This window comes from Larimichthys crocea, chromosome IX (genome assembly GCF_000972845.2).
Source record: "Larimichthys crocea isolate SSNF chromosome IX, L_crocea_2.0, whole genome shotgun sequence".
Lineage (NCBI taxonomy): Eukaryota > Metazoa > Chordata > Actinopteri > Sciaenidae > Larimichthys > Larimichthys crocea.
The window spans coordinates 8802554-8815521 of NC_040019.1; the positions used below are offsets into that span (position 1 = coordinate 8802554).

Sequence of the window (12968 nt, forward strand, 5' to 3'; positions counted from 1 at the left end):
AAAAGCAGAGCGAGACGAGTGAGAAGGAGAGAGGGAGGTCTTTTGGCCACTTGTGGCCTTCACAACCCAGGCACAAATCATAGAGGGACATGGCAATCTGAGTGACAGATGAACAATGCTCCCATTTTCCAACCCCCTGTGAACAGGCCCATCCATCAGGGGAGGGGAGATTAATTCAATTCATCAGCTTTTTGTCTCCTTGGGCCCCCTAATGCCACCTGATATTGCTCAAAGGGGACTTATAAATGTTTGTGGACTTGATCTGAGCCTGAGCTTTGCTTGACACTGAATTAAAACATTACTCTTAGCAGTACACTGTTTTTTCCAAACAGGCCTGTCTGCCAATTCTGCCATAATTCTGATCAAGATGAATTCTCATGCAGAGAAAAATGCTTGCCAAAAGAGGCAAAGAATAACAAACTGGAGTTTACAGAGTGTGAAGAGCTTTGGTGATAGGCGGGCTGGTGGTTACAGAGCAAGGCTATCTATCTATCTATCTATCTATCTATCTGACACTTTATTGATCCCGAAGGAAATTCAAGCATCCAGTAGCAGTAACACACATTGAACATACATTAGAGTTAACTTATTAACACAGTAACCATACGTTGAAATTGACCTGAGATCAATGTAATTTACAGAGAAATGAAAGAAATTAAACATTTGTAGCAAAATGAAACGTTTGCAGAGAAATTAAACATTTGCATAGGATTTTAATATGTACAGAGGGATTACAAATGTGTATGAGTTAAACTCTAAAAGTTAAAAAATGTGCAGAGGAATTAAACATTTGCACATAGAAATAAATCTGTTAAGTTAACCCGTGCTAATCGTCTATACAAAAACTATATAAAAAATAAAAACTATAAAAATAGAAATGTTTTATACAACTATAAACTATATTAAAAATATAAAGTGAAGTAGAAGTGTAGGTGTAGAAGTCTTTTATACAAATGAGTTACAACAACCGATGGGGATAAAGGGACTGTGTACAATTAAATTAGGCTGTAAACAGATGAATGAAATGAATGAATGAAAGTCACAGACAGCATGTAGCAGAGGTAGTCAGACATGGCAATGACGTGTCCAGGAAATAGTGTGAAGAGATTTGTCCATTGTGCTTCCTGCCATGACTGAGAGCTGTTCTACATTCTGATGGCCAGGGGGACGAAAGAGTTCTTCAATCTGTTGGTGGAGCAGGATTGAGACAGCAGTCTGCCACTGAACACACTCCTCTGCCTGATGAAGGTGTTGTGCGTTGTCCAGTATGGACAGCAGTTTGTCCAGGTACTTCTCTCTGCCACAGTGCCCAGAGAGTCCAGCTCTGTGCCTACCACTGAGCCAGCTCTCCTCACCAGTCTGTAGAGTCGAGCGGTGTCACTCTTCTTTCTCCAGAAAACCATAGCGTAGAAGAGGACACTGGCCACCACAGACTGGTCAAACATCTGCAGCAGCTTTTTGCAGATGTTGAAGGACCCCAGTCTTCTCAGGAAGTACAGACGGCTCTGTCCTTACCTGTGGACAGAGTCCATGTTTGCTTGTCCACGTTTGTTTAACGGTTTCATCGAAAAGGCTTTTAATGAAAAAGCTGAATCATCACTGCAGCGACTTAAGTTTTTCTTAAAGATTTTAAGACGTCATTAGGAACAGAACAATGTCAAAGGCTTTTGACACAATGAGCAGTCTATATAATTTTGCTTAACAAGTTTGGCCAGTTTTGTCTGTTGGCCAGATTATTTCTAAATATTTACACCAACAGAAATAATAATGTGGCAATTAGCCAGAGATCCACTCATTCTTAGATAATCCAAAGTTTCTTTTGACATCTTTAAAGCTTTGCTGTCAGATCCATGGACATGCAGCTAATCTGTTGGCATACATGTGTGCATAGCTGCAGTCCTGTCAGAGAAATATGAAGAGCATGGCACAATCACAATGTTAGTGATGACCCCTAGTGGCCGTTACAACCTGAGGATTTGCCTGAACTAAGGTTGTTTAAGAGAAGTTAATAGAAAAACACTATAGGTGCAATATAAATATTTTTTAAAGCCAGTTATTTTAAAAAGGTTACAAGCCTTTAGAGACACTAGTGATTATTAGGACACATTGTCATTGTGAAGATAGGACATAAGAATTCCTCCCCAGGGATAAATAAAGTATCCATTTTAAACCCTTAATGTTGTATGGCTGTGCAGCCAGTGAGTGTACTCTATGTACACTCTGTATTTCTGATACAGAAAAATAATCAAGTACTGTCCGTTTTGGCTGCTACCAACAGACGCAACAAAGTTTATTCTTAAGCTACTTGAACTCAAGTACTGCCTTTGGAACCACTTAATTTTTCCATGGCCAGTTAAAGCAGATTTTGAAGCTTTGGTCCGAAGGGGACCGTCTCATCTCAAAAACCCTTTCTGTCCAGGTAGGACACTATCTGAAATGATCAATAAGAGAATAGTCATCAAAGCTCACTTTATTTAGGCATAAATCTCTTTTTGGTGCTGGTAGTTAATCCTTCCTCCTCTCCAGACACACATGTAATAGGCCATGCTCAGAGATCCCACTATAGACACCAGCAGGATGGCTGCTACCAGGGCGATTTTCCACACTGCTGAGTCTTCTCCTTTATCTGAATCTAACAGGAAAACAAACAAAACAATCAATTTGCAGGCGTGATGCTCTGGATTTTAAAATGCAATACCATTAGCAGCCTACCTTGCTCCTTCATAACATACGGCCCTTGAGTGGTCAGCAGATTCTTGTCCTCTGTCACTAGTTCAACAACATCTGGAGGCCTCGCAGGCCATATTCTCCCCTGTACTGCCAATCCATCAACCTCTTCATACTGTGGGCTGTCGTCACTGACAATCCACTGGCCCTGGATGTATTGAGGACTGCCTGTAAATGTTAATATGTCAGGCGTGTGGTACAGAGGATGGCAGTGGAACAGTTTCTGCAGGATTCACAAATTTAACCAAACAGCTTTCTACTTACCTGACTGAGCAGTTGCTACAGCCAAAAGAGCTAACAACACAAGATTAAGAATAAACATGACTGCGCCTCCCAGCACTTAAGGTTCCATAGCCTTTTATATGGGCATGTCATCTCCATAATTGGCATCAGCTGTGGACTCAATCAAGATAAATTACTGCAACTGTGCTCCTAAATCTCCTGCTCTGATGTTTCACTGGTTAAACCGTCCCTTGAATGCACCTCTTTTATCTAAAAGTGAAAGTAGGTAGAAAGGAAGTGGAAACTGTGCCAGTACAAAGAGCAAGTTGTCATTCTACCACTTGAAACCACGCTGCAAATGATGCAGACTGCATTTAGATAATGCTATTTTTTTTTTTCCACAAAAGTGAGCTGTCGATCATTTCCCGAAGCTACAAACTGCATCTACCTTTCTTCCTCAGTATTGGCATTGTAATGCAATGTAATTGATTTGTGATGTTTGAAAGAATACTCACACATGCTTGTCATTATAGAATTTATTTCACTATAGATTCACAAGTTGTTGTTTTTTCTCCAGTGTTCCAGAAGTCGTTACAGAACTTAAGGTGTCCATTGTAATGAAGTTTCAGCTTTCAACAGTCGCTTTCACATTTGAAAAAAATAATCTCCACCCTCAAGCTTATGGAACAAAGTTTGAGGTTTTTTTTCAGTTAAGGCTGAAAATGTGACTCATAAAACCCACTCTATATGAAAAATGTCAAAAAAGTAAAATAAAAAAAAAAGTAAACCGTTTCTTTTAATTTGCAGCACACAATAATAAAAATACAATGAAATTCTGTGTACAATTTGAAATGTTAAAATTTAATATGAATATATAGATTTTGACTCGGGATGCACCAATATGTTTTTCAAGTGCAGACAATTTGACGTGTTGCATAAAAATACAGGTATGATAAATAACATTTATCATGTGTGCATTACATTTAGGGTCCCAGTTCGATGGCCTCGTTCTTATTCAACATTGATGACTGTGATGGCTTACTGGGACATTGAATGCGTCAACATTAGACTTTGACACCTCTGTTACTTACACCTGTGCTTTTCCTGCTATGACGAGTCAGATTCTCTGTAACCGTACACGTAAAGTAAGCTGTGTGCTTTTAGTGAATGAAAAACATCCTAAGGTACACTGCACACACTGGAACCTTAGAGCATACGTGGTTCAGCTCTTTAAAAAGCCAATAAAAAAGTATCGTTTGAATGACCTTATGGGTCAAAAAGGTTGCATCAGTGCACACTAAAAATGATAGTTGATGCATCCCAAGTTCTTACAATGTTTCCTTTCAGCATGCCGAAGTGAACCACATCCTTCACAGCAAAGAGAACGAGGTGTGACACAAACACATTAAACAAAAGGTTGGTGCTAGAAATGGCACAATGATTGGCAATGATAACCATTCTCAGCACAGTATGTTCCTCTTTGTCTTTGTGACAGCTCATCCAAATTTAAAGCTACGTTTCATATCAAGACTTCCCTTTTTATTTGACAACATTTTAACATTATGTAACTGTACTTTTAAAGTGGCAGAACAATCCCTGCAGTTTGCAAAGCCCACATATGATCTGCTTCCCTTGCATAGTTCAGCATGAGATACAGAATTTTACTTGGCCTGCAAAGAAAAGCCTAATATATATATAGACATATACAGTATATCTAGATTTCTGAAGTAATCCCTTAAACCCTTCCCTGCATAGGTACGCTCCCGACCTTTACATTAAATTCAATATTATCTATACTCTTCTGCATCAAGATAGAAAACCTTTTAAAACTGTACACCGAAAGCTTAAAGCGTGCTTAGAGAAGTATGATATTGCAAACTCTGATCATACCATCTTTTCTCAGATTCATCTGGAGCCAAAGTGGAGTCAAAACATCTTGACTTCAGATGCTAGAAAGACTGTTTTCAATTGGTTATAGTCTAACATTTTCAGACTGAAGAACTTACAGTATTGTACATTACATATGTCTGACTACAGACAGTTAAGATATTGCTGAGAAATAATTCAAATACTTGTGAGATTCACCGCACAAGACTTGTTGCTACTACAAGTATTCTTAGTTTAAGAGGACCAAATATCATAACTATGAAGAGTAATACAGATTGTAACCACAGTGTAAAAATGCTCCTTGTGCAAATCTTGGCTCCTGTGACCAACAATAAGGTAGATTGAAACAAGACAACAAGAAACATCTATTCCAAGTAACTGACACCTTTGTTCTCAGAATGAATTTAAGTAATGACTAAGATGGTGAACTGGCTTTCATCTTTACAGTACCACTGAATATGGCTATTAACACAGAGAGTGTGATTTGTAGTTAATCTCCTTGACATCTGGACATGAGGTGAGCCACAGCCCACAACTCTAAGCCATGAGGGCAACCTTGTAAGAAAGATTGGAGGAATAGAACAGCACTCTGCCCCCCTGCTGTAGAAGTAGGATTTCACTATTTATACGTTTTTTATACTGTTAGATTCCCGTTTAAACATTTTTCGGTGTCGTTACCCAGATTGCCCTGAGAGGTTTAAAATTCAGATTATTTCACGAAGAAGGATTTCACTTCTAACTTACTTCTATATATATATATATTTTTTTTTATACAAATTTAATCTTATTCTACTGACTAACTAGAGCTCCATGAAATGCTTCTTCACACTTCTTTAGCGTTTCACAGTGGTGAATAATCAGCACAGGTCTACACAGACTGGACTGGTCTCTGCCCAGGAGAGGACCATTTGTCCTGCGTGAACCCTCTTTATTTGTGCTTCTCTTCCTCATTGTAGACCTTCCGAAGGCTCGAGTCCAGGAGGAAATCCACTGACCTACAGGGCACAGAAAGTGGAAACATTGTGACGCTGGACACATAATAAAGTATTTCTGAATTCATTTCATACAAGCTGATGTGATCCAAGAGCAGATCTAGCAATAAAAGGCAAAAGGACTTAAAAGTTTCACTTGGAGCTATGATGTTCTTGTTTGTGGTGCCATATCTTAGTCATGTGACTAATCAATGCCAGTGGTGATAAGACCAGCATCCTATTTTATTGAGAGTGAAAAGTGAGAGTGTGAGTATCATATACTTTATTTTTGTTTATATTTCATAAAAAATGTTCTTAAAAGATGATCAGTTATTTGTAATACCAGCTTTCAAATCAATCAATCAATGAATATTGGGAGCTACTTTTACTGGCAAATTAATACACATTTGGTGCTCTGGTGGTTGTATTTTCAGCAGCAGAACAGTGTCCGTGTTCGTGGTGATGAAGGAATCGTGTTACCCTGTGCAACAGTGTGGCTCTTTTGTGTGTTTTTAATCATTTTTGGATAAGAATGGAGATCTATGGCACAGAGGAATAGGCTATAATAGGATTTACAGACAACAATTATTAGTAGGATTAAGGTTCAGTGTCGAACTGAGCTGTCAGCAATGACACGGCAGCAATCACACGTGAGCAGCCTAATCATTAAAATCAAATCTTACGTAACGGACAACTTACATAATCATGCACACAAAGAAAAAAAATAATACACCAACCTGTCTATAGGAGTAATGATGAAGGGGATTGTCGAAAGGCCTATAGCTGTGGTGGTCCACTTGCGGACAGGCAGGGGCCATTTGGTTGTTCTGCCCAGCAGGTATAATGACCCAGCACACACACGGTTAATGGTGAAGCCCGGGATGATCACAGAGGCCAGGGCCTGCCACACAAACGTGTCTACTACCGCCACCGCTACCCGCGTCGTCTTCCCTGGGTTGTCCCCATGAGCCTTGAGGAACAAGATGGAGGAAATCAGGTTTTCAAACCCACAAAATAATATAATAATTTATTCAATTTGAAAAATTTCTACAGTTCTGAAGCAGAAGCAGAAAAAATAAAACCCAACTTCATGCAGCAGAAATATGTTTTTTTTCTGCTCTTTGTTAATGCATTTCATGACCCCTTGTAATCCCTTATAGGAACCCAATCCCTACATTAGGAACCACTCATCTAAGATGATGTTGACCTAATATTTATTTATACCCCTTCCTCGTTATATAATACAAATTTGACAGATAGTATTATTAAGAAAAAATGTTTCTTACCACAGCTGCTTTCTTCCCTTTGTCCACAGCATCAGCAGTAACATATGCAGTGGCCACAGCATAGCTGCCCCATACAAAACTCACAGGCACTAGAGCACGAAAAGCCTCCCCAACCTCATTGGCATAGCCTGTGGACATGCATACATAAATGCAAGACTTTAACCTTAGTCTCAGCTAAAAGCATCATAACCTTAGTTATCCACCCTGCTGGTAGTAGTTTAGTGCCATTCTGAGGAATGGCCAATCTGACAAGCACTCCCAGGATGACGACATTTTCTGATGTCAAATTGTTGCGTCTCCAGATTTCCAGCACATATATATATCCTGAAGTATACAAGAGGTTTATAACCTTCAATTTTCATCTCTGACATTGTGAAAATGGAGAGTGACATTTGGAAAATTATGCAGCGCCCATTCCACAAAGGCTGAATGACTCAAACGCCCTTGATCTCTTATGAAGAAGTCACCTGCGCCGTACGCCGCAGTACATGTAAATCACTTAGATAAAATTAACTTGTCACACAAGAAGTATTATCTTTGCTTCAATGACGACAGAATTATTAGTGTGTGGTGATGTCAAGCTCTCTGCAAAGACTACACCGTGCTGTGCTACCTATGCTGAATAAACCCACCACGTCACCATTTGTTTTCCCTCTATCGCTGAAAGTAGCACGCACTTACTATCTTCAAGGCTTCTTTAGTCTTTTGTCCACTTAAAGCATTAAAAATCAGGATTTAGTAATGAAACTGATAAGAATCATATCCAGATTAGAGGTTTATATTTAACTATAATTAATCTTTATAAGCACTTAGTGGATTATCAAAACATCAAAGATTTTTATCTTGTGCATGGAGTAGTATAATCACCGTATTCATGAGTAAATCTCCTTCAGCAGCATTAGGTGCTTGAAACAAACAAATGGTGTAGTAATACATAGTAATATTTGACAATACAAATTGATAAAAAAAAGGAGTTATATAATAGTTACTGCTCCTGTAATCAATCTATGCTGGAGTCTTGGTCTGAATTGCTGTCCCAAATCTTGTTTTTAAAGGAAAGGTGCATCAATCTAACACACCAGATCAGGCAAGCAGATCAGGTATTGCCCATGACATGACTAAAATGATTAATATGATTAAATTCTACCTCAATGCCTCAAATTACCTTACATAAAGATTATTTCAATGAGCTCTGGCATGCAGATTTTAAATTTGGTGGAAAGAGAGCAGTGGTATCTGGTGTGTCCTGAGCTGAGGTATTGGAAGAGAAAAAGATGCCAACAGGTAAGTACTGTGTGATATTTGTGGAGTGCAATGGACTCACATTTTCACAGAATTGTGGAGGAGCTTACAGGAAACATGACGCAAGAGTTTTTCTTTGTTTAGCCTGAGGCGCACAAGTGAATCATCCCACAACTTCCGTAAGAGAGAAAATCACATGACAGCTTTTGTTTTGTTTTTTTCCAGATTGTCCTCTAAGCAGTGGCTTAAAGAGCACACCAAACCATTTAAAAACTCAAAGACTAATCATAGTCAGGTGTCAGCCATGTTTAGGGACTGCAATATCCCAACAAGGATTAAAAACTCCAAACTCAGCACTACCTAGAACCGCAGAGACATATTCAGGACACGTTATGTCTCAGGAAAAATAGTGAGGCAAATTCTGCACATTAAAAAAAAAAAAAAAAAAAAAAATCACAGGTGCTATAGGTGCTTATTATTCGAAATTTTAGTTGCTGATTGCAGAAAACCTCAAGAAAACGCATGCATCCCATATGGAGGCACTGTGAGCAATACATTCCTGAGAACAAAGACTAGAAGTTGAGTTAAAGCTAACGGTGTGCAAAGTCCTAAAAACTGTTAGAGTGAAATGGAACACTAAAAATATACATTTAGATATCGTGCTCTTTATGTTTTCATAAAACAATGAACACCTTTCTACTATGAGAATAATAAACTGTGGATAAAAATGTCTGCTAGGAAAAAGTCCTGCAAAGTGCTGCAACAAGACAACTTTATGGAACTTGGTCTTCGCTCTAGGCTGCTTGGTTTAATACTGTAGCAATGAAAATGACAGCATGGTAACTACTGGATCTGGAGCTGCAGACGCATTTGTGAGCGCAAGGTGATAAGGAGCTGTACTAGTATAATAAAACATGATAACAACGACAGCTCAGATAAGATCATCTTTCAGCAAAGCACTTAGTTAATAATAAAATATGCCATGCCATGGAATAATAGACCGGGGTTCAAATCTGCCCTGTGAGCAAAGGCTTCAGATTACCCTTTGTGATTCAGTATTTGCCCTTAGCCTAGGCATGCAGGTGTGTTATAGAGATGGTGTGTGTGTGTGCGTTCACAAGATGTTGAAAGCAGGAGAAACTGAAAAAAGAAGAGATAAGGAATGGCAGTGAGAGCAGCGTGACGGCACAGTGCGAAGACTTGGATTGTGAGCGATAAAAGAAGTCCACAGATGTCCAATAACAATGACTGGCAGGCAGAGAGGAGGAGAAACAAAGATGAACTGTCTGCTCCGCAACCGTATCCAGGTGCTGATCTACAGCTCGCCACATCTGTTGTATTATTTACCGTTTAAAAGGTTACCTGAGATACTAGATCACCCCCAATCCTATCTCAGCTCTTATGATATCCGCCTATTCAAAATGTTAATGTGGCAGAAAATATGAAACACAAGGGGGAGCAAACTCACTTCAATGACACATAACATAAGATCATGATGGTTGATGGATCACAGAAAGTCTCTTGTACAGAGGCATGACATGTAAGTACGCATTTCAAGGGAGAGTATACAACAGGGATAGAATTATGTTGATATAAAATATAAATGATTACTATAAGAAGAAGTGCTACGTGCGATTTGACAACTACTTTTATCCACTATTCTTTTTAAAATGTCAAACTATTTATCAGTCGCACTGGTGACACCTCTTTGGATGAGATGTGAAACTTTTTGAAGTTGTTGCACATTATTTAACTATAAATTTGATCTTTTATATACCTTTAATGTATATAGTTTTTTTTTTCTTAATAGATGGTTACTTGGTTACATATGTTTTTTTTTGTTTGTTTGTTTGTTTGAATACTGGAGTATTGTAACAAAAATAATTCCCCCCTGGGATTATTAAAGTATTTCTGATTCTGAAACATCTTCACGGCTCTACAACTTTAAATCCAGTTGCCCCAGATTTAGATTAGATTAGATTACATTAGATTATACTTTATTTATCCCACGATGGGGAAATTCACTTGTTACAGCAGCAGAAAGTGTAATATACACTACAGAAACAGAATTAAATAAAGGGGCAAAAAACAACAACAACAACAACAACAACAGACAATCCACAGACACTTGTACAGAAGTACTAAGGTAGAAAATTGAACTCTGTAGGAACACTTTTTAATTTCTGCTCACATGCTTGTCAGTGCAGAAATGAAGACATGGCAGGATTAAAGATGACAGCATACAGATTGTGATTTTATAAAAAGGGGATAAAGTGATTGTTGTAGCTGCAGTTGGAGGAATATTCACAGGCTGCACTTTGGGATCTGCTGCAGTGTGAATGCCCTTCAGCGTTTTTGTCCTGTGTATGCCTGAGTCAGCTAACAGCTCATTGGGTGATGTTAGGAACGACCCTGCTGTTTCAAATGGAGGAGGAGGAGGACACAAAGTATTTCTCCTGTCTGCCACAGAGACAGTGTTTCGGTATTCAGTCTGGTCTTGTTGCATACGGGCGTTTCTTCGTGAGTCACTGCCTCAACTTGCTTAACAACTACCTCCACAGACAGACTGAGCTACAGAGCCAACTCTAACAGTTAAATACGTGGAGACGGAAGAAACACAGTGATGTCCAAATCTTAGGACTTCGTCCATTACGTCCTATGAGGACATAATGTCCTTCAGCTGCCAGGTTTGCTATAAATAGTTTTTACTGTATAGTTCGCCAGCTATGCTAACCTTCAGCTAGCGAGTTAGCACGCAGCTCCGGGGTCATCCCCGCTGTAACATTCACGGTTCACATGTTCCGCTCTGTTCGCGACTGAAACAACACTAATGGAAAATATTAAAAAACACATACCTAAGAAGCGGACCCATGTGTCGCGATAAATGTCGACCGTTTTACTTGTTTTCTCTTCAATGGGATCCATACTGTCCTTCCTTTACTCCATCCCCTAAATGCTGTACTACATTACCTCGGTGTGAGGAGTGTAAAAAATCCGACTGACAGCAGGGGGCGTGAAGGGGGCGTGACCCCAGTTCACTACACAGCATCCAGCTGGCTGCAGAAATATCACCTGTGTCAACATTTATCATATCCACAGCACTAATGTTACATATCTGTAATTATATTTACACTGGGAAGGTTCAAACTACTTTAGTCATTTATGTGCATGAGGTTTGTCATGACAGATCTCTACAAATTCCTCTTAGATTAAGTTTGAACTAGTCACAATGTATTTTGTAGATGTCATAATTTAATTGTATATCAATGATCAAGTTATGGATATCTTGACATGTATTTTTTATTCAAGATATCTCAGATTTGGAGATGTCTTTCACTTCCATTCGTACTAGTATAATAAAACATGATAACAACGACAGCTCAGATAAGATCATCTTTCAGCAAAGTACTTAGTTAATAATAAAATATGCCATGCCATGGAATAATAGACCGGGGTTCAAATCTGCCCCATGAGCAAAGGTTTAGGATTACCCTTTGATATCTCAGATTGGAGATGTCTTTAACTTCCATTCATACATTGTTATATAACATTTCTATACATTTGCATGTCATCTTTTCTCTGTAATAATAGTTTTGCTTATTTACTATGCATCTCTACACAGCCTTACAAAATTCCAGTGCAACCTGAAATAACTTAAATATCATGCTTAATTCAACCTTTCTGAGCCTGTGACTTTTTTTTTTAATTTTGCAAGTGGACCTCTAAGACTTGATTGTCGATACATAGCTGTATATTAACAGCACTCGAATACAAGTACACAGTATTTAGATTATGTATATATTTATTTCTATATAGAGTATACCAAGCAAATATTCACAATTTGTCAACTGTCTTCTTTTTATTTATTTTTTAATCTGTTACTCTTATTACAAGGCTACGTTCTGAAAATGAATATAAGGTATGGTTTGTTTCACCTAGAACTGTTGGCATTTTATTCTTTAAAATTAATTTTCATCAACTGGCTACTATCATGATAATTAATTAATCATTTATCAAGCAAAATGCCAAAATATAAGAGTCTAAGGGTCTCTCCTGTCTTCTTCAAGTCAACCACTGTTCATCTGTATGAATTCATTTTCATGTCTGACATCAGACTGAATATTTCCCCACATATGTTGAGAGGTACAGACTCTCACCTGTGCACATCTTGGTACAGCCTGTGTGGATCGTCTTTTCAATATTGTTTGTTATTGTATTAAACATCTTTTCCCACTGGTTTTTGCAAAGATACAGCTTCTCTCATGTGATGCACTTTCAAGCCATTACTATGTCTAAATGCTTTCCCACACATTTTGAAAGTATATGACTTCACTCATGTGGACATGGACATTCTTACCTGATACAACAATATCCTTTTCTCTGTTTACTTTGATTTTAAGGCTGTTTGCAGTCGTTACTCATGGTGCACAGCACCACCTACTGTACCGGAGTATGTATGAAACATTGTCCCTGGACTACTTTACAACATGGGTCAATCAAGTAATAATGAAATTACAGTATTGATAATAAATAAAGAAATACAAACCAAATACACACACACACAACTCACTATTGTGATATAAAATATTTCAAAATATTGTATTTAAATTATTATTAAGAATTAACTTACACA

The 12968-nt window shown here is 38.3% G+C and overlaps 1 protein-coding gene across 1 annotated transcript; it reads right to left on the reverse strand.

Moving 5' to 3' along the window:
• Positions 1-3467: 3467 nt before the first annotated feature.
• Positions 3468-11361, reverse strand: mtfp1 (mitochondrial fission process 1). Its single transcript, XM_010738424.3, has 4 exons — positions 11191-11361; positions 7094-7221; positions 6545-6777; positions 3468-5831 (listed from the first exon to the last, which is right to left on the reverse strand). The coding sequence occupies exons 1-4, from the start codon at positions 11258-11260 to the stop codon at positions 5765-5767; spliced, it is 498 nt and encodes a 165-aa protein (XP_010736726.1). The 5' UTR covers positions 11261-11361; the 3' UTR covers positions 3468-5764.
• Positions 11362-12968: the final 1607 nt, after the last annotated feature.

What these genes read in the sequence shown, in the direction of transcription:
- mtfp1 (XM_010738424.3), bottom strand. Translation starts at nt 11,260, where the DNA reads ATGGATCCCATTGAAGAGAAAACAAGTAAAACGGTCGACATTTATCGC. An exon ending in AAGGGAAGAAAGCAGCTGTG is followed by an intron (nt 6,778 to 7,093) that starts GTAAGAAACATT and finishes TTGTTCCTCAAG; the next exon opens with GCTCATGGGGACAACCCAGG. An exon ending in ATCATTACTCCTATAGACAG is followed by an intron (nt 5,832 to 6,544) that starts GTTGGTGTATTA and finishes TGTGCCCTGTAG; the next exon opens with GTCAGTGGATTTCCTCCTGG.